General features: G+C 47.1%; 1 protein-coding gene across 4 annotated transcripts in view; it reads left to right on the forward strand.

Annotated features, from left to right (window-relative positions):
• Positions 1 to 25,959, forward strand: part of Hlcs (holocarboxylase synthetase) — a 168,187-nt gene that overhangs the window by 17,989 nt on the left and 124,239 nt on the right. For 3 of the 4 annotated variants that reach the window (XM_028752494.1, XM_028752496.1, XM_028752493.1), the window contains 3 exons: positions 5,492 to 5,654; positions 5,885 to 6,837; positions 10,114 to 10,296. In XM_028752494.1, the coding sequence (XP_028608327.1) occupies positions 5,492 to 5,654; positions 5,885 to 6,837; positions 10,114 to 10,296 (1,299 nt within the window). The remainder of the gene's footprint in view (positions 1 to 5,491; positions 5,655 to 5,884; positions 6,838 to 10,113; positions 10,297 to 25,959) is intronic. The other variant, XM_028752495.1, reaches the window with a different exon arrangement.

Raw genomic sequence — 25,959 nt, forward strand, 5'->3', positions numbered from 1 at the left:
GAGAGAGAGAGAGAGAGAGAGAGAGAGAGAGAGAGAGAGAGAGAGAGAGAGAGAGAGAGGGGGGGGTTGGGGTGGGGTAGGGAGTGGGGGAGTCTGAGAAAAGACAAAGTGCCCAAGGACCTACCCATAGTCACCTACAATTTGGTCCTACTTTCTAAAATTTCCACAGCCTCTCAAAGTAGTGACAGTTGCTGAGGACCAAGTGTTCTACAAGTGAGCCTGGTGAGGACATTTCATGCCTGACCTTGAATCAAACACTGTTCCCAGCCCTGAAAAGACAGCAGAGATAACAGCATAGAATAACCCCTGTGCCACAGATTCCAACTGGTGCCATGTTACTCCATTGCTGTAATCTGTTACCGGGACCTTTTGTTCTTTCTGTTCATTTTATTGAGACACGATCTTTCTATATAGCTAAGGCTGGCCTCACATTTGTGGCCATCCTCCTGCCTGAGCTTTGGATCCTGGATTACAGGTGTGTACCACCATGTCCATCTTTTACATTTTGAGACAGACTCTTACTACACAGCCCAGGCTGGCCTTGAACTAGCATTTTTCCTTCTGCTTCCCAAGTGTTGAGATTCCATGCCTTCACCACCATGCCCCACTTACCAGAACTTTTAGCAACCTATCCAGCATGCATTTCAGATGATCAGGAAGCAGACACAGTGTATCATAGACACTAGCATAGTATCAGTAACAACCTATCCAGCATGCATTTCAGATGATCAGGAAGCAGACACAGTGTATCATAGACACTAGCACAGTATCAGTGTGGGCACCTGATCAGCTTGGAGCTTCTGTTCCCCTAGCTGCTTTTAGGGTCCACACATGAGAAGTATACCTGGTGTCTTACTCTCTGCTTCTTGGACTGGAGTTTTAATTCAAATACCCTGGATAATCCTTGCATGTTGTCAGAAGTTGTGACCCTGAGCTTCAGGGCTGGGACAGATTCTGCCTGAGATGTGTGAGGAAATTCAGAAATTCTGTGCTCAGGGCCAGCCTGGGCTTCCTTTGCTTTAATCTTTGGCATCAGCTTTTTGCATGGCTTCTCCTTTCTTCTCTACCCCTTTGTCTTCCATCTCCCAGTGCAAATCTGAAGTGTCCTGTTTGCTTTTACTGGCTGGAAGGTGACTCCGCCCCTGTGAGGTATCCATGGCCGTGAAGCAGGGCTTCACTTTAATCGGAGCCCCTGCACTGCTTGGAGGGGTTTCCACAGTCCGAGGCTCACAGACCTCTTCCTAGAGAAAGGAAATGCACTTAGGTGAGAAGCTCCATCAGGGTTGTGTCCGTGTTGTTCCGGGGCCTTTTCCTGTCCTTGAACTTCCTTTATTTCTTCTTCCTTCTAAGGTGTGTGGGGATTTAATCATTGGCTCCTTTTCCCTGAAGCCAGCAGGTGCAGAGGCATTTTGAGCAGCTCTGTTGGCCGAGCGTTTCCTAGCTGTGTGCAGCTGGCAGTAGCTGACACCTGTGACACTGGTGGCCTCCCTCAGGAGACAGGCCTACTTCACTCTGCTCCTTTGCTTGGCTCCCCTTGCATTAGTGTCCTCCAAGGACAGCCCTGCCCCATTGCCATCCATGGTCTCACCACAGTGTCTGTTCCGTGAGTCAGCTGGCATCCTGGCGTCCAAGTCAGCTGGATTTTACATTTATTTGTTTGTTTGTTTATTCTTTCTCTCTGTCTTGTGTGTATGTGTGTGCGTGCACACACTTGCAAGTACATTTTTGTTTTTGAAAATAGGGTCTCCCTCTGTAGCCCAAGAAAGCCTTCAACAGAGGTCAACCCCCTGCCTCAGAGTCCTAAGTATTGGGATTTCCGACATGAGCTATCGTGTCCAACTAAGATGTCATTTTGAAATATGGAAGCCCACTCAACACTGCTCAGCTTGGTCCTTGTGTATGAAGCCCATGCGTGGGCTCCATGTGTGATAAGGTGGAGGAGGCTCCGAGTTTGCCTAGAAGAAGATTCTCAGGTTTCTCTTTCTGTGTGTGTTCTGTCAGTTTCTGACCACAGGGTCCTGTAGTTATCACTGTTCCTCCTTGAAGGTTTATTTATTTATGTGAGTACACTGCAGCTGTCTTCAGACACACAGAAGAGGGCATCAGATCCCATTACAGATGGTTGTGAGCCACCATGTGGTTGCTGGGAATTGAACTCAGGTCCTCTGGAAGAGCAGTCAGTGCTTTTAACCACGGAGCCATCTCTCCAGCCCTGACTCCCTACTTTGTACACCTGATATGTTTTGTTGGCATGATGTAACAGGAAGGGCTGCCGTAATGGGCCCAGGCTGAGGCATTCCTCCCTGAGGTACCAGCCATATCATGGTCTAGGATGAAATGAAGTTCATTTTGGGGCATGGGAAGAAGGGCGAGAAGGGAGCGTGGGAGAGAAAGGGACAGGGAGGGACAGAGAGAGGAGAGAGAAAGAAGGGGACAGGCCAGCTGGGAACAAGTGGGGAGGGGCATGGAGAGGACAGGGAGAGAGAATGAGGCCAGAGAGAGGAAAAGGGGTCAGAGAGAGAGGCCAGAGAGGCCAAGCAGTCCTTTTATAGCAACCCAGGCTTGTACCTGGCTGTTGCTAGGTAACTGTTGGGTGGAGCTTAGAAGGAATGCTAACAACACCTCTGTGTTTTGTGCTGTGAGAAATTGCTCTGAGGACTTCACATTTCAGGATAATCACCTGGCTCTTTAAGGAGCCTCCCGTTTACATCTCCTTGGTCTTCCAGGGAGGCGATCTTACCAGTTGAAGAAGATCAGTGAAGCTCAGATCCATCAGCTCCAGGTTTCAAGTGCAGTCTTACTGACTGACTCGGTTGTCTTAGAAGTGTGTGGAGACTTGTAAGGGGTTGATATTTACAAAATGGCACCCGGTCCAGCTTGTTCCCGGGCAGCCACCATGTTCCCGCTGCTCTTTGGCTCTGACCAGGGCTCCGACTAGCTAGATGCGCAGGCCCTGGCACCCATGAGAAGACAGCATAGGAAATGGCTCTGTCAATCCCCCACGCTGCATCCACAAAGCTCGGCTGAACCCCAGACAATATCTGCCATCCTCGCAGTACCCGGTAGAAATGAGACTCTTAAAGCTTAATGATTATCTAAAGGATTTATATATTTAGAAATGCTCAATCAACAAGATGCTCACACAATTAGAGTTGTTACCCAGTATCTAACCTTTTGATAGAAGTTTCTACCCAGGACGCTTTCAACCCGTGGTTCTCCATGGCTAATAGCCTCCTTTCTCCTCCCCTTCCTCTATTTCTCCCCTCCCCTTCCTCTTTTTCTCGCCTCTGCTTCCTCTCTTCTTCTCCCAGCTCCACCTCCTCTTCTAATGCCTAATCACCGAGGTGCACTGCGAATACAATGTAGCAGAATAAGTATCCTGCTACAGAGACTAGCCAACCGCTTCGTTCTTCCTAGGAAGATTGGAGTTGGGGTTGCAGAGACGGCTCTGTGATTAAAAGCTCCTGATGCTCCAGCACAGGGATGAGGTTGGGCTCTTAGCACCTAAGTAGGGCAGCTCACAACCACTTGTAACATTAGCTCCAGGGAGCTCTGATGCCCTCTTCTGCTTTCTGCAGGCAGCAGTGTGCGTGTACACACACACATACACACACACACACACAAATGAAAATAAATCTTTTGAAAGTTGCTAGGCTATTTACATGTTGTAAGATTCACCCGTGTAATGTATACAAGCCGGTTAAATAGTTTCCGATGGCAGTGAGATTAGATATTGGGTAACACATCTAATTGTGTGGGCATCTTGTTGATTGAGCATTTCTAAATATATAAATCCCTTAGATAATCATTAAGCTTCAAGAGTCTTATTTTCTACTGGGTACTAGCTTGCCAAGACAGATGCCAATAAGTAAAGGTCATATATGATCTATGTATGTATGTATGCATGTATGCATGTATGTATGTATGTATGTGTGTATGTATGTATGATATATATGCATATATATACATGATATGTATATATGATATGTATGATATATATGTATGTGTCTTATGTATGATACGTATGCATATGTATTATGTATGACATGTATGTATATGTATTATGTATGATATATATGTATTATGTATGTATATGTCTTATGCATGTATGATATATATGTATGTATATGTATGATATATGTATATATGATATGTGTGTATATGTATTATGTATGACATATATGTATGATATGTATGTATATGTATGCAACATATCTAAAATAAGTAAATCCACAGCTGGAACACAGACTAGGGTTAGTAATGGGAGTGATGGTGACAGCTGGAGGGAAGACAGTTTCTTTCTGAGGCAAGGAAGGCTCTCTAGGTCGTACAGGAGTGATAACTAAAATGCTGGGCACAGATCTGAGGTGACCTTAATGCTATCATCTTCTTGACTTTACAAAGAGGGTGCTGAGTGGTGCAGACACTTGCACAGGGCCAAGGAGGGCAGGGAGTGGAGCCTGAGTCCAGACTCTGCAGCAAGGCTCCCCTGGGAATCCTCGGAGATTGTGTGAGGTGCTTTGATACAACACTGGAAGGCTTTTCTCTCCTCGCGTGCCTCTTGCCCTCTAGTGGTGGGATTGTGAACTGTCTGTGGTGTCTTCCCATGGTAACCGGTGCCTGGGCCTATTTGAAGGTGAGGATGTAATGGCAATGTAATGGCAGAGAGTCGCACCCTGAGAGTGGAGATCTGATGTGCTATCAGGTAGATCTTTGCAGCTGGCCCCCGTCTGCTTAAAAATAGCTGGTGGGAAGGTTTCCTTTACATTATTGGGTGTTGTGGACTCTCCTGTCCTGTGCCTGTCCCAAAGGGAGGTTAGGTTTACCCATGTCTAGAGAACATCCCTGTCACCTTCAGTGTCTAATGCAGCTGAGGGTTTGCTTACTTTTATTTATTTCTAAATTACATTTATTTTTCTTGTTTTTTAAATTTAATTTTATGTGTACGGGTGTTTTGCTTGCATATGGGTGTGTTGCCCAGGGAACCAGAAGAGGGCATTAGATCCCTGGAAGTGGAATTATAGATGATTGTCAGTCACCATGTGGGTGCAGGGAACTGAATCCAGGTCCCCTGGAAAAGCAGCAAGTGTACTTAACCATGGCACCATCTCTCTGTACCTCTGTTCTGATTTTGGAGGAAGGTTCTCACTATGAAAGTGGCTTATGTTGGCTTTGAAGTTGGGAGCCTCAGGCCTTAGCCTCTCTGGTGCTGCTGGTACAAGAGCCAAGCCCACAGCAGGCACACGTCAGCTGCGTTAAATGGCAGAGCTCTGGTCAGTGCTCTGTAACCAGTCACTCTTGTTAGGCCAGAGTGGAATGTCTGAGCCCAAGCATCCTTGCTCTGAATCATAGACAGCATCTGTAACCTGCTGGATCTGTCTGACCATATGTAGCCTGGTGTGGAGGAGCCCGAGGGGGAAGTGTTGTGTCTGCTCATTTTAGATGTGCTAAGTTTCAGCTTCCCTCTCTGCCTCTCCCACTCCTTCCTCAGGTTGTAAAATGGTCAGACTGCTGTTTGCCGTTAGCCTGCCGACCTGGGGACCCCTACCAGTTAATTGCTAAAGCCAGCGTGGACAACTTCAGCAAGCTTGGGGTGGCCTTCATGGAGGACAGGCTTCAGATGGATAACGGCCTGATAGCCCAGAAGATCGTTTGTAAGTGACTTCAGAAAGCATTTCCATGCTGGGGGGATGTCACAGTGCTTCCTCACTGGGCTGTCGTGACTTAGGGGACGATTTACTTTCAGTTTTAGCCAACAGGTTTGATGCACCCTAGAAATGTGCAGTCAACACGTGTGGTGTTGGGGTGGACAGGAAGTTTGTTCTAATCCACCGGATTTCTGATCAGTAGTGTTGACTGATGGTCTCTCCCTTTCATGTTCTAGCAGTTCACTTAAAGGACCCTGCTCTGAAGGAACTCAGCAAGGCCTCCGACAAACAAGTGCAGGCCCCACTCCCAAGCCCAGAAGTTTCCCTTGAGGCCCAGCCTGCGCAAGGTGTCATGGAGCATGCTGGCCAAGGTGACTGGAAGGCTGCTGGTGAAGGCCCTTCCCCACAGAGGAGAGGCTGTGCCTCTGGAAGTGAGTCTGCTGCAGACGGGGATCCAGGGCTGAGCTCCATGGAGCTCTGTCAGCTCCACCTGTCCAGCTGCCACGAGTGTTTGGAACTTGAGAACAGCACCATCGAGTCGGTGAGGTGTGCATCTGCAGAGGACATTCCAGATCTTCCCTGTGATCACAGCAGCAGCAGCAGCAGCGGTGGCGGCGTGGAGGGTGCTGCCAGTGAACTCTGCCCTGAACGGAAAGGGAAGAGAGTCAACATTTCGGGAAAGGCGCCCAATATCCTGCTGTACGTGGGCTGTGGTTCCGAGGAAGCCCTGGGCCGGCTCCAGCAGGTGCGATCTGTCCTGACCGACTGTATAGACACGGACAGCTACACTCTCTACCAGCTGCTAGAAGACAGCGCTCTGAGGGACCCGTGGCCAGACAACTGCCTCCTGTTAGTTATTGCCAGCAGGGACCCTATCCCCAAAGACATATACCACAAGTTCATGGCCTATCTTTCTCAGGGAGGGAAGGTGCTGGGCCTGTCTTCCTCCTTCACGTTCGGTGGCTTTCAGGTGACCAGGAGAGATGTGCTACGGAACACAGCCCAGAACTTGCTTTTCTCTAAGGCTGATGGGAGTGAGGTACGGCTCAGTGTCCTGAGCAGCGGCTACGTTTATGAGGAAGGCCAGAGCTCTGGCAGGCTCCAGGGCCACCTGGAAAATGAAGACAAGGATAAAATGATTGTGCATGTGCCTTTTGGAACCTGCGGAGGGGAAGCCATTCTCTGCCAGGTACTGGGGGTGATGTTGCTATGTGGTGGTATTTGGGTATATCTGGGACAGAGTATGCTCTTTAAGGCTTGAGAAGTCCCAGGAGGGGCTGGGACAGTAACACAGCAGCGAAGTGCTTGACTTTCAAGCATGAGGATCTGAGTTTGATTTCCTGGAGTGCACATGAGAATTGGGTGTGGTGGCGTGTGTTTGTAATCTCGGAGCTGGGGAAGTGGAGACTGCTGGGTTCTCTGGGACTCGCTGGACAACCAGTGTACCTTCCGTGCACAGTTCCAGGCCAGTGAGAGGCGCTGTCTCAGAAATCAAGGTGGGCAGCATTGAGGAACTGCAGCTGAGATGATCCTTGTCCTCCACCCATAAGCTTATGTGTTCTTTTGTGCGTGTACATGTACACACACACACACACACACACACACACACACACGCTTTTAAGTGCTAGTGGTTAGTTGTACTCTTGGCTGCGTTTCAACCAGTGGTCTGTGCAAGGCGAGGTAGAGGGGTTTTATGAATATTCTCACCGGTCAGACTGAGGAACCAAGGCAGGAGGTGGTTATCTAAACTGTCAGGTTAGCCAAGGGTTAGCCAAATAATTCTTTCTAATTTTAATCATTATTAGTATCACTCTTCTTTATTTTCTTGCCTCAAAGCACGTGCTGGTTAATATCCTCAAGCCCTTGTTTAATGCGAGAAGTTCAAAGGCATAGGGTAGCAGTTAGAAACTGGCCCCCGTCTCCCCCGATGTTCTTGGTCATGTATGTGTGTAGCACTGGGCGGGTCTTCAGAGCCTCCTCTCTCCTAAAGTCTGTTAGGTTTAAAACCTAAGTGCTTAGGGCTGGAGAGATGGCTCAGCAGGAAGAGCCCTGGCTCGTTCCTACCTGTGCTAGGCTACCTGGGCAGCAAGCTTCCGGGGAGTCTCCTGTCTCTACCTCCCATCTCTGTAGGAATGTGGGGTTACAGATGCCCGCTGCTGAATCTGTCTTTTGTTAGTTCTGGGATTCAGCTCTGTTCACTTACATGGCCTGCACTCACCCTGAGCCCTCTCCCACTCTTGATTCTTTGTTCTGAAGCCCATTATTTGTTAAGACGATGCTCGAAATGCAGAAATCTGGACAGTGGGACAGATGTTCACACACGGAGCCATCAGGTTTCCTGTGAGGCTGCAGACCACATGGGTTAGTTTCGGGGGTACCCAATAAACTCTCCTCTTATCTTTCCCTCTGCAAATATGGTCACTATAGCAACCATACATTCTCAAAAAGATTCGCTTGAAAACCCCACTTCCTGGAGCCGTGTTTCAGTTTTGAAGAGTTTTTTTTTTTTTCTTTTTTCCCCCCTTACTTCTGTGCACAGACTTGTGCTAGAAAATTGATTCGGCACGTCGCAACCCGTTTCTCCGAGTTCCATGGCACATCTGCCTGTTGAGCCTTTCAAATCGATCCCAATACTACCATAAAATTTGATACTGCAGTATGTTGCCCCAGGAAGAAAAAAGGCAATATGATGCAGACTCACAAATCAGAGTCCAGGGATTAGAATGTCATTTTTGGTTCTAAATGACTTCCAGTCTCCTGTGTGGCAGGGTCACTGTTTGCTCCTCCAGTGTCTGCTGCTATCCTACCTCACTGAAATCAACCAATAAATATTATTACAGGCTGCTTAACTTCCTTTCTCTGTTCAGTTTCGTAGCCTTCATCTTTGTAATAAATCTAGTAATGATGTAACCCAGTAGGAGAAGGCAGAATACAAACTGCCCACTAAGCGGAGGCATCCCAGCTTGCTTGCCTTTGCATTCACAGTAACTAGAAAAGATTCTTTTTTTTTTTTCCCCTGAGACAGGGTTTCTCTGTATAGCTCTGGCTGTCCTGGAACTCACTCTGTAGACCAGGCTGGCCTCGAACTCAGAAATCTGCCTGCCTCTGCTTCCCAAGTGCTGGGACTAAAGGTGTGCGCCACCATTGCCCGGCACAAGAAAAGATTCTGGAGGTGAGGTACCAGCACAGCTGCCAGGAATACAGTTACAGAGAAAATGTAAAGCCAAGACTCAAGGCTGGCATTTGATTATCAAATGGATCTGGATTCTGGCATGAAGTCGCCTAAATCCAGCTTGAGAATGAATTTGAGAAGACTTCATTTGCTCATCCAGCTCAGCTCAGGGAAGACGTTTCACAGCAGAGTTTCTCAGTTTTTGACATTGTGGGCCAGGTCAGTCTTTGCAGGGCATGTGGTCCTATAAACTCTAGACATTCTTCGGCATCTCTGGTCTCTGCCCAGTCAATGCAGCCGCCCCTCTCTGCATTCATTGCTAGAGACATGTTTCCTCTGTCCTTCAGTCGAGTTGAGGAGCTGTAAGCTTTGACACGGCCAGGTTTGTTCATTTTATTGTGTCACCTGTATAGCTTAACCTCCAGGGCAAGCATGTGCTTAGATGGGTGAAGTGGCCCATTGACTAGGACAGGGACCCTTGCAGGCACCCCTTTCTTTCCTAACCCCTTGAGGGCTGTCTGGGGGACAGATCCACCCACTGTCCACTGACCGCCTGCTTGTTCAGATTGGCCCCCAAGTTCAAGACTTGCCCCATTATGGATAATGTTTAGAGGTTACATTCACTGTGGTTACAGCTTAGGTGTGAAGTGAGCGGCTGATGGGCCTGAGGTTGGCACCCTGCTTCTTTAGCCTCCCAAAGTTCCGCTTGGGAAATCAGTTCCCAAAACCAAAGTAAAGTCAGCATGGGTGCTTTGCTGTCACTGAATGTAAAGTCTGCTCTCCTGTGAGCTAGAAGTCCTGACAGGGATGCTGATGGAGATATCTGTGTATTTATAAACCTCCATTTGGTCTCCATTATGCATCCTAAATATCTCTTTAACACCTGACTTCATATAGGAAGCTCCACATTGTAGAATCCAGACAGGTGCGGGGGAGGGGAAGAAAGGAAGGCCTTTCTGTTGTCCAGGAAGTCCAGCCTATCCACCCCACATCCTGCCAACAGTCTCCAAATGATGAATACGCTACTCTGTTCTTCCAATTGCAAGGCAGGGTGGAAGGAAGTCTCTAGCCTGCCCCGTCGTGCCTTCCTAGGTTCTGCAGTGAGCTCTGTTGGATTTTAAGTGGCCGTCCCAGTCCTCATCCTGATGTTCTTGACATCACTTTGCAGATGGTCAGGCTCCAGGCTGATGGGGTAAGAAGAGAGGTCACATTCAGAGTTCCGTCAAACCCAGGGCACAAACTGCTTCTCCGAAGCAGGTGCCCACCGTTCACCTGCTGCTCTCTTCCCCTCAGGTGCATCTGGAGCTCCCTCCAAGCGCTTCCCTGGTGCAAACCGCAGACGTCTTTAATGTGCTCAAATCCAGCAACATGAGAAGACACGAGGTCCTTAGGGAGATCCTGACTGCCCTTGGTCTGAGCTGTGACTCTCCACAGGTTCCTGCCTTAACACCGCTGTACTTACTGATGGCCGCTAAGGTGAGCGGGCTCAGCCATGGGCCGCCTCAAAATCACGACTCCTTAACTTAGCTGTAGTGATTGTTTTCAAACTTGATTTCTATTTTGACTTTGGTTTGGGCTTGGAAACTATATTAATGTATCTTTAATGTTTTATTCTTGTGTGTGTGTGTGTGTGTGTGTGTAAGGAGAGTAGAGGTGACTGGAGTTGCAGGTGTGAAGTCTGAAGTTTGTAGTTCTTTTATGGGGAAACAGAGCTCTGTCCTATGTGCTCGACATGCACGTCTCCATCTCCACACACGTGGTTCTATATCTGTGGATGCAGCCAACTGTAGATGAGACATTTGAAGAAAATAAGGAAGGAGCCTGTGTTAGGCCAGAGAGACGGCTCAGTGAGTAAAGACCAGTATAGGGAATTGATTGACCTTTAAGTCCCAAGAGCCTGTGTGTGCTCCTTATGTGAGGCAGAGATGGAGAATCCTGAGAGCTCCACAGCTAGTCACCAGTAAGCAGCCAGCCTGCATGGCAGGGAACCCTGTCTCCAACAGGGTAGAAGGGAACACCCAAGCTTGTCCATGCCAGGCGTGCCATGGTGCATACTTACCCTGACTTGTATGAATACTCACAGATGTATACATAACACGTACACATACAGCACACAACACATACACGAGAATAGCATTCAGTTCATACACACATGCACAGCTAAAAAGAATCCTGCCTCTACTGAACACACACAGACTATTGACAAAACAACTATTCACATAGCATTTGCAATGTAGTACGTGTTTCCAGCCACCCAGAGATTGTTTAATCTCTAGATATGCAGATGCTGTGCTGTTCTGTATAAGACTTGAGATTCTGGCTCTTGGCATCAGTGGGAGGGAGCACAGGAACCAGCTTCCTGAGCGTGCTGAAGGGCGACTGTTGTGGAATCTGCAGTCAGTTGGGATCAAACTGGTTTTGATCTGGGCTTTCCTCAGTAGGTGGGAAATCACAACTTCTGTGTGCTGATGTCTGCTGCCTTATGGTCAGAAGGCTTTAGGTTTTATGTTTGCCACTCATGTCTAAAAGGAAAACGGAAATGTTGGAAGTGTGTTTGGTGTCCACCTCCCACATGTATTCATTGCTGGTCCGTGAGGGATACCTGGTGTCGGGCAGGCTGCCAGATTCTCCAGGTGTGTGTTCCTACTAATCCCTTCGTGGTGACATGTTGTCAATTTCTTATTCATTGTGACAAATGATTTTGAGGAGCCCTTTCTGTTCTCAGCCAGCAGCAGGCCAGTCTGTGGGGTTAGCGATGTTAACACACAGAAAGCACAGCGGTCAGGGGGTGCCACACACCGAATCCACCTGCTTCACTTGAAAAGAGCAAAATCCACCCTTCATGCCTGCGCCGTGAAAAGGGGAGGCACTGCCTAACAGGTTGGCCACTGACTGGGCGAGCTTAGTTTGTGTGGATCAGAGTTTCCCATTATGTGGGGGCACCGTACTGGCTTAGAGAGACAGATGCAGATCCGAGAGGATTGTGCGAGGGCTAGAGGAGCCAACGCAACGTGGGAGACTTGTGTAAACAGTGCAGTTTAAATGATAATGCAACAAGGTAATGCAGTGGTGGTTGGATTGTTGAGAGGTTGAATGGGTTAAAAAAACACGATGTGCTTAACAAGTTCCTGATATCTAGGCTAAGACATGGAAGGCAGTGCTTCCAACTGAAAAAATAATATCGGGCTGGAGAGATGGCTGAGCGGTTAAGAGCACTGACTGCTCTTCCAGAGGTCCTAAGTTCAATTCCCAGCAACCACATGGTGGCTCACAACCATCTGTAATGAGATCTTATGGGGTGTCTGAAGACAGCTACAGTGTACTTACATATAATAAGTAAATTTAAAATAACCTTTGGGCTGGAGTGAGCAGGCTGGAGCAAGAGGGAGAAGGGAAGGGGAGGGGGGGGAAGAAAAATTAATATCAACACAGGATGATCTTTTGCTATTTAAAAAACATTCTTTTACATTTCATTATCTAATTTCTAGGCAGTTTTTTTTTTTTTGAGACAACTTTTCACTAGCCCACACTGGTCTGGAACACACTATGTAGTAGAACCTTTAAGCCTGCAGTGATCCCCCTGCCTCAGCATCCTGAGTGTCGGGGTTACAGATGTGAGCAGCCAAGCCCAGCCCTGCAGTTTGCACCATTTCTGATGTGCATTCCTGGGCTTTAATCATATGACTTCTGTTTGTGTCTTCATCATAGGAATTCCAACACCAAGTTACTTATGTTCAGTTCTATGTTCAGTTCATATGACAAAACTTACCACTCTGACTTATGACATAAAGATACCGAGTAAAGCCAGTCAGTCCTCAGAGCTTTAGGTTCTTGTCTGTGTGGGCCAAGGCCACATGTCTCCAGTGGAACGAGACTGTCAGTCTCCTAGGCCCTCTCCTTACCTCCTTTCCTGAACACTGAGGATTGCAGCCAGAGATGAGGTTAAGTGTGTGATCTCTGTGAGCTTGCAGCCTGGGTGCTCAGGGGGTAACGCTGGCTGGCTTGCCCCTGGTCTGCTTGCCCTTTTCTTAGTCCTGACCATGGGATCTTGAGACTTAGGCCTTTTGACCACAGCAGAGAAATGAAAAGGAAAGATAGCCTTGGGCTATTTTTCCTGGGAAGGTGTCCCCAACACTTTGCTCTTCAGGTAGAACATGTACAACTGAAATACCTAAGCTGCGGTTTTGTGTCAGAAGAGCCATTGGTATTTAGTCTCTCAGGTCTTGGACTGGGGAGGACACATTATCTAATTTCATTATCTAATTTCATTATCTAATTTCTAGGCAGTTTTTTTTTTTTTTTTGAGACAACTTTTCACTAGCCCACACTGGTCTGGAACACACTATGTAGTAGAACCTTTAAGCCTGCAGTGATCCCCCTGCCTCTGGATATATTCACAATGGGCTGCTAGTTGGCACCCTCAACATCCTCATAAAAAGCTGGGTAGGTACAGAAGCCTACCTGCAATTGCAGCCTGTGGGGTGTGGAGGAGGGCCTCCCTGGGAAAGCTGACAGACTAAATTTTCTTGCTCTGGGCTCAGCAAGAGACCCCACCTCAGTAAATACAGTGGTGAACAAATGGGAGGACTTTTGGCCTCTACATGTGTCCATACACACATGTACACTCACTTGCACACATTCAAACATGCACGTGCACACACAGACACACACACACAGATACACACAGATTGAATTTGGCTCTTTAAAATGGCCTGTGGCAGACAGTCAGTGGCAGTGGGGGTTTGCTTTCCTGTTGAATAACTAGCTGGAGGGAGATTTAATTTACCCACCCACAATCCATCAGGATGAAGTTCTTGAGAAAGGTGAAAGCCAGTGTCTGCTCTGTATAGAGCATGCACACGTAGTCTTGGAAAGAATAGTTTTGAGATTCTTTCTGGGTCCCAGTCTCCCTCATAGACTTGAGGTCGCTCCGAGGACTGTCTCTGCCTCCCAGCTGCTTCATTCTTACTGACTTCTGTTTCACGTTGAGAATTGAGGGCAGTGAACGCATGTGTGTGTGACTGTGGTGTATCTCCATTGATGCTGTTTCTCAACGCTCTGCTCAGAGGCCAGGGTTTTTTTTTTCCTTTCTAGTATTTATCAAGTGTTGTGTTTTCTTGGAGCAAAAGTTCTCCAAACAATTATAATGAGAATGAATTTGAAAATAGAAACAGTAAGAGATGTTTTTTTGGGGGGAGAGGGGCAGACAGAAGATTCTTCCTGCCATTGTCCCGATGCTGAGACTGGCACATCTAGTTCCTGTGTAGCTCAGCATATAAACGGAAGAGGCAATTTGGTTTTCCTTCCTGCATCTCTGCACAGTAGGTCCCACTGACCCTCCTTTCTGCAACTCTGCACAGTAGGTCTCACTGTCCCCTCTTCTCGAATCTCTGCACAGTAGGTCTCACTGTCCCCTCTTCTCGAATCTCTGCACAGTAGGTCTCACTGACCCCTCTTCTCGAATCTCTGCACAGTAGGTCTCACTGTCCCCTCTTCTCGAATCTCTGCACAGTAGGTCTCACTGACCTCTTTTGGATGAAAGGTACTGGAGGAGGATCTTGGCCTTTTCCATCTGTTGGACCTGCCACATGCCTTAGGAGTGTGCAGTCTTCCTGCTTCCTGTAAAGCTCTTTGCTCATGGAAATCCACGCTCCCACCACATGATGTCGCTGCTGAGCTAGGCTGCCTGTGTCACAGACCCCTCTAACTGTGACTGTTCAGAAATTTAATTTATTCTCTGTATATCAGTGTCACATAGTATAATTTGGACATTTTCTTCTATATTGGTGGCACTTTCTTTTGGGTCTGTAGAAATTATTTCAATGTCACAGTTCATAAAATTTATCGGTTCATTCAACATTTATTCAATATTAAGTCCTGTTCTAGTACAAGACGTGAAAGAACAAAATAAATAGAGCACTGATCTAAGTGCCTTCACTGAGCAGCAGCTGTGTTGACTCAGTTTGGAGCCCGAAGCTGCTCCTGACGGCAAGAAGCATGGAAGATTTATGACCCCCACCCTCATGGTTCTGTGTCACCGTGATAGAGAGAGACACATAAAGGACTGGGTACCCCCGGTGTTGATGAAGGAGATTCGCTGAGAATTCCCTTCCTACTCGAACACTACAACCTGCCTGGGTTACTAAAACCCTACCACAGTGGCCTGTGAGACCACTGGGAAGGGAGGGCAAAGCAGGGCTCTGCTGAGGGGCGCTTCCGGTGCCAAGCTGCCTTCCTTTCTGACAAGGGTCTTTACATCTGATCCGTCCTCCAAGGGACGGGCGGAAGTTCAGGCCTCCGCTGAGGCCAGTGTATTGAAAACCACCAACCCCGCATGCCTTGTATCTGGGTCCACTGAAATAAGACGGAAGAGCTATGGTGTGTAGATACATGCACATGTATACACATACACATAGATATACATGCATGCACATACACACACATACATGCACATACATGCACATACATGCGCACAAACACACACATGTACATGCACACACATACATACATTCGTGCATACAAAAACACATACACACAAACAGTTATATATACAAATATACACATGCACACATATACAAATACACATATACATATATATACACATATATACATTCTGGTGGTAAGCTTAAGGTAATTTTAATAATGCTTTAAAGTTTTCTTTTTATTTTTCCAATTGTCTATGATGGATGTATGTTACTTTCATAATGAGCCAAGCCAGTTATTAATAAATAAAAAAAATAAACTAGTGTGTCATCAGACTTTGGAAGCATCTCACACGTACTTAAAACCTGATCGTTTGGGATCTTCTGTAGACACTGACACTTGGTTAAAATCTGACATCTGACTTAACTATTGAGAACAGCCATTCTCTACCTGTAGGTAGTAAATATCCTCCATATCAGATATTTATATTATGACCCATAACAGTAGCAACATTACAGTGATGAAGTAGCTTCGAAATAATTTTAGAGTTGGGGTCACCACACCATGAGGAACTATACTAAAGGGTCACAGCATTGGAGGGTTGGGAACTGCTGGTTTATGGGGTGTAGCATTGCCAGTGGACTGTTTGACTCCTGGGAGTGGCATGTCACAGTCATGACTGCAGGGCTTATAGTGAGCTCCAGGGTTGGGATGTGGGTGCCTCATAGGTGTTCACCCATGTGATCGGTAGGCATTTCTGGGGCTAGTCACGTCTGGAGCGCCCTGTTCCTGTTGGGGTGATCCGGAACCCTCTGCACTATTTTTCCATAAATAAACTCATACAGGGGCCAGTGAAGGGTCAGGCTGATGGGCTGAAAGGTTGATGTAAGATATATTATGGGCTGGCATTACATGGCAGCCTCCCTGTCAGCCCTCCATCCAGTAGAGGGCAGAGTGTTGGCAGGAACACAGCATCACTGCGTTGTTGTGGGGTATGCCGTGGGAGACAAACATTTTATAAAGAAAAGACAGAGAAGGAATCCATTTCTGTGATTTTGTGTAGGAAAAGTTAAATATTTTATATAAAAATATAATAATTTTATTTTTAAAAAGGCAGGCTTCTTTTTCACTGAAAAGCTGTCTTGTTTCCCTTCCTTCTAATCTCTGTCTAAGGGAGGGCAATAAGGAGGAGGGCACACTGGAGTCTCTGGCAGCTCTCCTGTGGAATGACTTGGGCCAGCCAGGATTCTGACTCAGCCCCCACCCCACCTCACACTGCCCCTGCCCATGTGACATGGTGATGTTGTTTCCTGGGTAGCCAGAGGATGCAGAAGAGGATGGATGCCCCACCTCTAGCAAGGGGGAGCTGCCATTGCTCTGAGGAACTGCTGTTTGCAGATCTGTCCCAGCCTGGCTTCTCACTCAGATAGGGTATACACACACACACACACACACACACACACACACACACACACACACACATATTTTTCTGTTTTTGTTTTGCTTTCTTCTGAAATGAAGAATCTTGGGATCTTCTAGGTGTTCACTAGGCGGGGAAGTTGTGATGTGTGGCCAACCGACTCTGGGAACTGGACTCTTGCTTGGCAGGAACATTTTGAGGGTGTCCAGTTACTTGTCCTTGGGATCAAGATGTAACCATAACAAGAAGTGACAACTGAGTTTGTTGATAAAGCAGCTGGACAAAGTCACAGTGGCATGTGTGTGTGTGATGTCAGTGCTGTGGGAGTCGTGGCATGATTCAGTATATGCTTAAAGACAAAAAAAGGGCTACAATATTCCATTTCCATTCAACCTAAAATCACATACAAAGAAACTCTATTTCCTTCCTCAAAATCTAGCTCTTGTTGGTGATTAGCTGTTGTTGGTAGGAATAGTTCTTACATTTGTAGACGTATCAGAAAGTCCTTAGTGTGGCCTTTCTGCCCAGGGAATCCCTTTCTAAAAATTCATTTTCAATTGCACACATTTAAGGTGTTCAGTGTGCCATTTTAACACATAGCCATCAGGAAGTGGAAGTTTCTCTTCTGGTCTTGTTGCTTTATGACAGAACGTAGACTAAGTCATCCCATGTGGGCCTCCCTTCTGTCAGCACTGGCCACTTCATTCAGCAGACATCTGGGAGCTAGTGAGGGTGGGCCAGGTGCTGGGGCAGCTTGGGAGAAACGGTCATTCTTATCTCTATGGCATGCTTTCTGCTTAACCGAGTCTTTTTAACATGCCTCATGATCTCATCTGGATTCCCCAATAGGTAGCATGAGGTGCGTGCCTGCCTGCCTGCTGCCTGCCTGCCTGCCTGCCTGTCTCTGTCTGTCTGTCTGTCTGTCTGTCTGTCTGTCTGTCTGTCTGTTTCTACCTTGGGCTGAGGAACCTGAACTTTTATTTACTTATTTACTTAGGTGGAAATCCAACCCAGGGCCTCACTGTTGTACTTCCGAACTGTGTTTTCAGCCTGAAAGTTTGGGTTTGTTTTTCTTAATATTTAAAAACAAAATTGTGTAGGCTGGGGTGATATATTGCAAGTATGGCTGAATTAACCTGGCGAGCGTGTGGGGCGGCCAGAGACTGAATGTGGTCTGTCTGTCGGCAGTCGCTTCTCTACATAACAATAGTTTTGTTGTTGTTGGGAGGCAGGGTCTCTCCCTGAACAGGACTCTCCCCATTTCAGCTAGACTAACTGCCTGTCCAGCTCCAGGGATCCCCTGTCTGCATCTCCCAGCATCAGAGTTACTGTCCCTCCACCACACCCTGCAAGTGCTGTGCACACCAAGCGGTCTCCCCAGGTTGTGAACTAGCCCTTTGGAGCCTAAAGTGCCTAGTGTTGTTGCGTTTTAAATTCCAATTCTCCATTTAAGAAAACAACCTCGGCCTGACATTTTTTAAGCATAGTTTTGACCTGGAACCCTCCCCTCCCTCCTGTGGCCTTTAGACCTAGTTCTGAATCTTGAATAAGAGACAAACTTCTAGCAATACTTTAAAATACAGTCAAAGAAATACTTTTTCCAGAGATCCAAACTGGAGAGAAAGTCGGGGTCCCAGGTGTCCTGGGTGGCTCCCGGCGTGCGTGTGTCTGCTGAGGTCTTGCGGCTGCTTTACAGAATGGCCGGAGCAGCTGGCAGATTAAAGCCAACATTTAAAAGCTTTTATAGCTGCGAATGTTTTCAAGGGTCTTTCATATACCTTTCTCCCCTTTCTTCTTCCTCTCCCCACCAATACAGGAATTTTTTTGTTGTTATTCATTCTGACTGACTTCCTGTTATCAAGTACAATACCCGTGTCAAGGCTACACGATCCCTTTTGACGCGGAAATGCAAAAAGCATAATACGTGGGGTGTTGTCCTCAGCCTCCTTCTTTACAGGCTGTTTTTGTGAGGAGCCTTTGAGCTACTGGGTGACCTGCCCTTGTATATGAATCTTGTTCTTACAAGTGTGTTCCTAAGCTGCCTTCGGGGTCCACGCTTGAGGGCAAACATCAAGGCAGGAGAGAAAATGCATACAGGAGAAGGAGGCCGCACAAGACACATGCGGCTCCCGTTGCTTCCCAGCCTTGCTGAGTTTCAGTGCGATTTTGGTTTTCTCTGAGCTGTGTTTTCTTTTGCCATGGGATCTGGAGGGGTTGGTGGGGGTCCACACTGCTCTGCAGCCACTTGCTCATGGTTGTGCCGTGGCTAGGATGGGCAGCTCTGTTTCCTTAGACTATTTATATCCACCGTTTATGCAGTCACAGATTTGTGGATGGGAAGCAGGCTCATTTGGAGTAAAAAATCCTCCAAGAGCAAATGCTTTCTGTCTCCTTCACCAGCTCCCTAATAGCTGCCATGTGTGAGCGGGTATGCATTGTGTCGTTACCTCCCGGGAAGCCGCCTGAAGCTGTCTCTACTAAATCTTGGAACATTCTTACCAGCAGATTTTTGTCTCTCAGGTCCAACAGACACATCCCCAGGAGTCAGCCCACACTGGTACTGGGTTGGGGGCACCATTAAAGGACACTGTGATCAGGTGCAGAGGTGAGACCTGGATTTAAGGTGGCCAGTGGTAGGCATCCGTGGTAAATGCAAGGCCTCCAAACCCATTTTTCCGGGCCCTGTGGGGTTCTGTGCCAGTGCAGGAAGGTGAGGGTCTGGGACCTGGTGGCCACTTAAACTGTGTGCACTAGAGCAAGTATCACGTGCTCCTTCTGTTCATGCTAGTAACTTGGGAATGTTGCTCTGAGTGGACCTAGGCATTCTGGACAAACTTGAAATTTCAAAACAGGCAGGCCAGCCTTGGTGCTGAACCCTGCTGTTGGTCAAGCCTCAGCAGAGAGGGTCAGGGTTCTGCCATTTGACTGGATCCTTTGAGTACCTTTCTCTGGTTTCCTTGGGAAAGCAGGGAACTTCACCAAGGTTAGGCCGTCTGTCTACCAGTCACTTACTGTAGACGGAGTACACGTTCCCGGTAGACCGTCCATTGCTGAGTCCTAATGCAGGGCATAGGATCGAGTGCTGGGCGCTGAGGGTTTTGGGGCTGTGTTTCTAGTCTCCTGCTGGGAGTATGTGAAGTTCCCTTCCTTAAAGGGTTTTCAGCATTTGGTTCAGTAATGTAATCAGAGGAAGGAGGGTTGGGACTTCATCAATAGCTGACACAGGTCAGACATCATGTGGTTCACTGTAAATGTATACAGATTTAATGTGTCAATGAAAAAGAGGGGTGTATTGGTGTTAAAAAGACTACAGCGCCGGCTCCGACTGGTCTTGAGGGACAGTGTCCCAAGTAGCACAGTTCTAGAGTTTAAGCCCCATTCACCAAGGAGCATGGCTTTTATAGGTGAAAACAGCACACCATTAGAAGATTTGCCTTAATTGCTGTTCGTAATGTTTAACTTTTTTATGTTATCCATTTAAATGCATGTCTCCTTTAGCTAAATCTGTAGAGAAAATAAGATTTCTGAGGGAGAGCCTGTCTCTGTGAAGCAGTATTTCCTTTCTTGACGCCGAAGATAAGGAGATGCCGTTGGAATATCTGGGGACCTCTACTACAGAGGGAAGCCACACATCTCCCTGTGACACGTGGATAGTCACAGTGTAAGGGGTGCTATGTGCATGTGTGTGTCGGTCTCTGTTATGTGCATTTGCCTGGGTAGAGAGAGAGGGAAAGCTGAGGGGAGGCTTGCTTTAGCACAGGACGTTTAAATTCTAAATGTTCGTGAAGGTTGGAAGTTATCACCAGTCTGTAAGGGTAGGAGGAGGGCCACTCTGTGTGTCAGCTGCGCAAACGCTAGGGCTCATTTGCAACCTGAACTCTAAAGACATGAAATAAGCTTACCGCCCACACAGAAGTGAAAGTTCAGAAAATTAAAACTAAAAGCTATAATAATAAAAGAATAAAACTTGGAGACTCACTTTCTGTGTCTCAGAATGACGTTTCTCAGAGAGAGAGAGAGAGAGAGAGAGAGAGAGAGAGAGAGAGAGCGCTAGCTGAGAGGATGACCCACCCCATTCCCCTCTCAGTTCTTGACAAATAAAAAATTTAACTAATTCATAAAAATGTGGAAGTTGTACATACTTACAGGGTTCCCTGCGGTGATCAGAGAGATAGATATGCATGTGTAGATCCTGTGATATTTAATCAACTACCCCTTCTTGTCTGTAATTTCTACAGATAGGCAACTGTATAACTGTGTAACTTTTAAAAGATGCACCAGAGAGTGGTTTCATGTTCTAAAAATGGTGATTAATTTTTGGAGAGCATATGGAGCGTATTTCATCTCATTTGTCTGAAAACGCCAAGACGAGTTAAGTAGAGCACTCTCTCGGCAGCCTTGAGGTAGAGCTCATGCATGTTTGTTTTCCTGCAGCCTTGTAGTCTATAAAATATTTGAAAGTCCAAAGTATATAACTTTGAAGATTCTCCTCTTTGAAATGTTTTCTTTTCATGGTGTCGGGCATAGGCATAGCACTGCAGATTGTTCACACTGAGTCTTTCATAGAAGATGCCTTTGTAAAAGACGGTCACCGAAACCCCAAAGTTGTCCCTCTCTTCAGAAGATGAGAGACAAGATGCCCTCCACATCTTTTTCCCGTGCCTTGAGGTGTTTATGTTGCAACTGGCAAAGCAGTTAGACTAAAAGCCCCAAGTGTGCACACGTGTGTGAGTGAATTTACATGTGCGTCTGTGTTGCTGGGGATCCACCTCAGCATTAGGTATGCCTGCTGAGTAAAACTCTCAGGCTTAAAAACCATTAAACACCCCCCCCCAAAAAAAAAAAAAAACCAAACCCAAAACCAAACCAACCCTTTGAAGTAATTCCCTGGGATGCATCCTGTCCTAAAACTAATTATTGCCACTTTCACTTTTATACCAGTACAAATCCTGACTGGAGACCAACCAGTGGTTAATTTAAACACAATTTAAAAATATTTTACTTTTTTAAAATGTCAAGTATTTTCTCAAATTAATTTACCTTTACTTTAAGAATTATCACTATGATCTAAACTAGTCTCAGATTTTCAAACAAAATTATATTTTCAAAGACAGTGTTGTCTGTTGTAAGACTGTGGTCCCTGTTACTTATGATATTATGTTTTCTTACTGAGTGCTCCCCAGTGCAGTGGAGCCCTAGGGAGGTGCTCTGTGATGCACATTCATGCTTGCAATAAAATAATTGTGCATGCGTGCATGCATGCGTGTGTGTATGTGTGTGTGTGTGTGTGTGTGTGTGTACATGTGTGCCTGTCTTCTGTCCGTCTGTTTGTATTGCTAGCAATCGACCCAAGTCTCACCTATGCTGGGCACCTGCTCTACCTCCGAGTAGTGTTTCCAGGCCTTTTTTGATAGTATCTGCTGGTTTTGATTCTGCATGTGGTTCTGACCATTGGGCCATGAATACACTGAGAAGACGTGGAGCGTCCCTTCTGTTTTTCCAGAGCTGAATAGGGAGTCACGGTTCTGCTTGGACATTGCTCAGAGAGTGTTGAGCAGGCACCAGGCATGTCTACCTGTACTTGACGGGGCTCGTGTATTTGTTTTGATAGCTCAGCACTTTCTTAAAGTCAAAAATCAAGAAAATGTTCTTCCCTCTGAGCCACTGCTGAACTGTGTGCACATAAGCAAACGCAGATGCCTCACAGAAACTGTCGCATGTGCAGCTGTGAGTGAACACATAGCACCCCTCTACTCGTCATGTTCCTTCACGGCTGTCCACCTACAGCCAGTCAGAGCTCATCTGTCCACACCCACGCCTTCTGTGCCGTGATTCCAAACCAAATCCCATTTATTATTTGACTCTCCTTGTGAGTATTTCAGTCTATGTTTCTAAAGAGATAACAGTTCTGTTTGAAAATGTTGATACGAGGCCTGTAGCTACCATGGCATCCGTGACAGAGTGCTTCTTTCAAGTTGTCTCCTACCCAGTTTCCATTTAGACACACTGAAGAGCAGGCTGTCTTGCTTGCTTAGGTAACGTGCATAGGCTGCTGAGGCCGCTGAGAGACAGTCGAGAGAGGGAGCAACTGAGAAGCCACTGTAACACAGGTTGGTGCTGTCTCTTCCAGGGCCCTTCTGGAGGCAGCAGTAAATAGCTGTGGCTACACAGAACAGCAGGTGAGCTGAGCTGAGCTGCTCAGGCTTATCCCGCTGTGGCCCTTTCAGAAAGAACTCTGACTGGGAGTTTCTCACCTCAGTTTTCCAAGTCCTTGGTTTCCTTAGCAAGTATTGGATTTTACTCTGTATGCTTTCAGTTTCAGGTTGATGTTTAGCCTTTGACCCAGCCACTTTCTTACAATAAACAGTTTGTTGATGAGAGCAGCTGCCCGCCGATTGTTTCCAGATTGTTCTCTCCTGGATTGCAGACTGAGTGCACTGTAGGAAGAAGAGGAGCCGACGGCTTCTACGCTCCCTGCCTTGGATTCTGTCTGCCTCCGATTCTTCTGTTTGTATCTTAAAATGTTGTGACTCTGAAGACCTCATGGGTAATTGTTTGTCCTGTGTTAGTAGCATCTTCTACAAGTTTCTGCTCTGAGAAGCAATCCTTATGTTGCAGTAAAGACTACCCAAGTTCAGAATGCGGAAGTCAGCAGACTGTACAGTCCTACGCAGAGAGACTGAAAAGTAAAATCCTTTCTGCCCATCTGACTTTGGCTCCTCAGATATAGACCCTCAGGGTTGGGAAGATGACTCAGTGGTAAAGGACTTGCTTGTTAAGTGTGAGTCTGGAGACCCTGCACCCACATAAAAAGCCAGATAGTACTGGGGTGCAGAGACCTGGAGGCCTCTGGCCAGAGAATCTAATAGCTTAACTCAGTGGTTCTCAATCTGTGGGGTGCAACCCCTTTGGGGGGGATCAAATGACCCTTTCAAAGACCATTGGAAAACAGATGTTTACATTATGATTCATAGCAGTAGCAAAATCACAGTTATGACGTAGCAATGAAAATAATTTTTGTTCACAACAACATGAAGACCTGTATTAAGGAGTTGCAGCATTCGGAAGGCTGAGAACCATTGACTTAACTCCAGGCCCACTGAAGAGACTCTGTCTCCAACAACAGGATAAAGACATGTATACATGCACCCACACAGATGCGTATGCTTTGAACACACACGATACAATTCTATTTACTCTTTGTACACGTGTGCATTCTTTCACATGCACACATGTGCTGTGGTGGAGAGGTTCCTTCTACTTTTGAAAGAAAGGACTTTTACTGTTTTTATATTTTTAAAATACGGGTGAAGTCTTACATGGCTCAAAGCCACACCTTTGTTTGGGTTTTTCCTGCTTCCCTGGCCACCCCCATTTCTTACCTGGAGTGGTCTGTCTGCCTGCAAAGCGACCTTGTTAAGAAGGCAGGTCGAAGCTTTGAAGCTTTCTGCATGAGAGCCAACACTTCTTCCCAAAGCCACCAGGGGCAGCTGTCAGGAGGGCGAGGCTGAGCTCACCTCCCCAGAGGCTGGGGACTTTTTCTACAACCCGTAAATTTTGTTAAGCTACCATTCCTGGTTTCAAAACTCAGGTCTCACCAAGCAGCCTGCAGTCACCACGCACACTGAAGCTGCAGGCCCGTCAGCCAGCGATTACATAGAATCTGGACAGGATTCAAGTCCCAAGATTAAGACTTGTGCACTTTCCATTCCCTGCCAGTAAGCTGTTCCGAATACGCTGTCCCCCAGACTGAGGAGCTTCACAAAACACACTGGGGCTTGTATGGCCTGCTTGTCTTTGGACTGCTCCACCATGGTGGAATTCCGCAGTCTCGGAGTCTCTCAAGTGCTTCTTGCTCTGGCACGGCCTCAGCAGCCCTGCACTGATGCAGACAGCACAGGAGTGGGGTGAGGGGCACCTTCAGATCCAGCTAAATGCAAAATGCCCGGTGCTCTTCCTTATGTTTTGCTTTGGGAGATGGGAAGGGTTGTTTTTTGTTTTTTGTTTTCCCCCAACCATGGTCTCATTTTGTCCCAGCTGGCTTTAACAGCAGCAGCAGCAGCACATTTCCTGCCTCGGGCTTTCATGCAAACCACTACATTGAGCCGTTCTGATTTTTTTTTTAAACGAGGGTCACACCTTTGGCTAGTGACAGAAGTGCCTTCAACCCACATTCTTTGTTCTGGAACAGTGACAAGGAGAACTTCTAGATCGCACTTAAACCTTCAGCCACGTTCACAACTGTTGACATTTTGCCGCAAGTGTATGTGCGTGGGTACGTGCATGCGTACGTATGTACGGGTGTGCGCGGGTGAGCGTGAGTGTACGTACGTGCGTGCGTGTGTGCGTGGGGCTGTACACCAAGGGACAGCATGGAGCGCTTGCTCAGCCCTTTCCAGCTTTGTTTCTGAGACAGGATCTCATGGACTCGGGAGCACATTGCTTCAGCTCCCAGGTTGGCCAGGGAGCCCAGGATGCACCTGCCCTCCCTCCTCACTACTCTCCTGGTATTACGGGCCTGAACTGACATAGCAACTTTTTATTTAGGTCCCCGTCCCTCCAGGGTAAGCATCTTACTGACAGAGCCATCTCCCCAGCTGGACCTTTTGTTTTTTAAAGATGCTTGTGTTTTTACTACTAAGGAAAACAGAGTTCAGAGCCCCCTTGGGTTCCTTTCAGGGCAGGCCGCAGCCTTTAGCACTTCTAGGGTTGTCAGACAGTGGCATTAGCTCCCAGTTGGCCCTGGGTGTAATCGCTCTCTCTCAGTTTTGGGCCAGCCTAGTCTATGTCATAGGTTTTAGGACAACCAGGGCTACATAGAGAAACTCTGTCCCCAGAATCAAATCAACCATCCAGACAAACAAAAACCACAGACAACAACTACAGCCAAATGAAGAGAGAGACCTGGAGGCCTAGCACAAGCTGTGTTCACTTGACTTTATAGTTGGTTGGTAGCAGTCCAGTTCACCTGACCCCCGTGTCCAGTGCCCCTGCCCCATGGCAGTGCTCCAGAGAACTCTAGGCCAGGCAGACGGAAGACAGGCACATGAAAAATGGTGGAACCCGAGTATATCCTAGCACCCAGATGCAGAGGAGGTGTCTCAGCTCCTGGTGGGCAGCAGAAGCCTATGGTGGGGGTTACATTTCCTTCGTGGGACAGAGCACCAGACAGAAAGGTTGTAAGGAAAGGGCTTTTGCTTTGGATTGTGGATTCAGAGGAATGTAGCTCATCAAGCCAGAGTAGCTCAGTGGCAGAGGGGGTGTTTGTATGCTTGAGCCCTTGCCTACCCTGGCTG

Source organism: Grammomys surdaster, unplaced genomic scaffold, assembly GCF_004785775.1.
Source record: "Grammomys surdaster isolate TR1022 unplaced genomic scaffold, NIH_TR_1.0 125925, whole genome shotgun sequence".
Taxonomy (NCBI): domain Eukaryota; kingdom Metazoa; phylum Chordata; class Mammalia; order Rodentia; family Muridae; genus Grammomys; species Grammomys surdaster.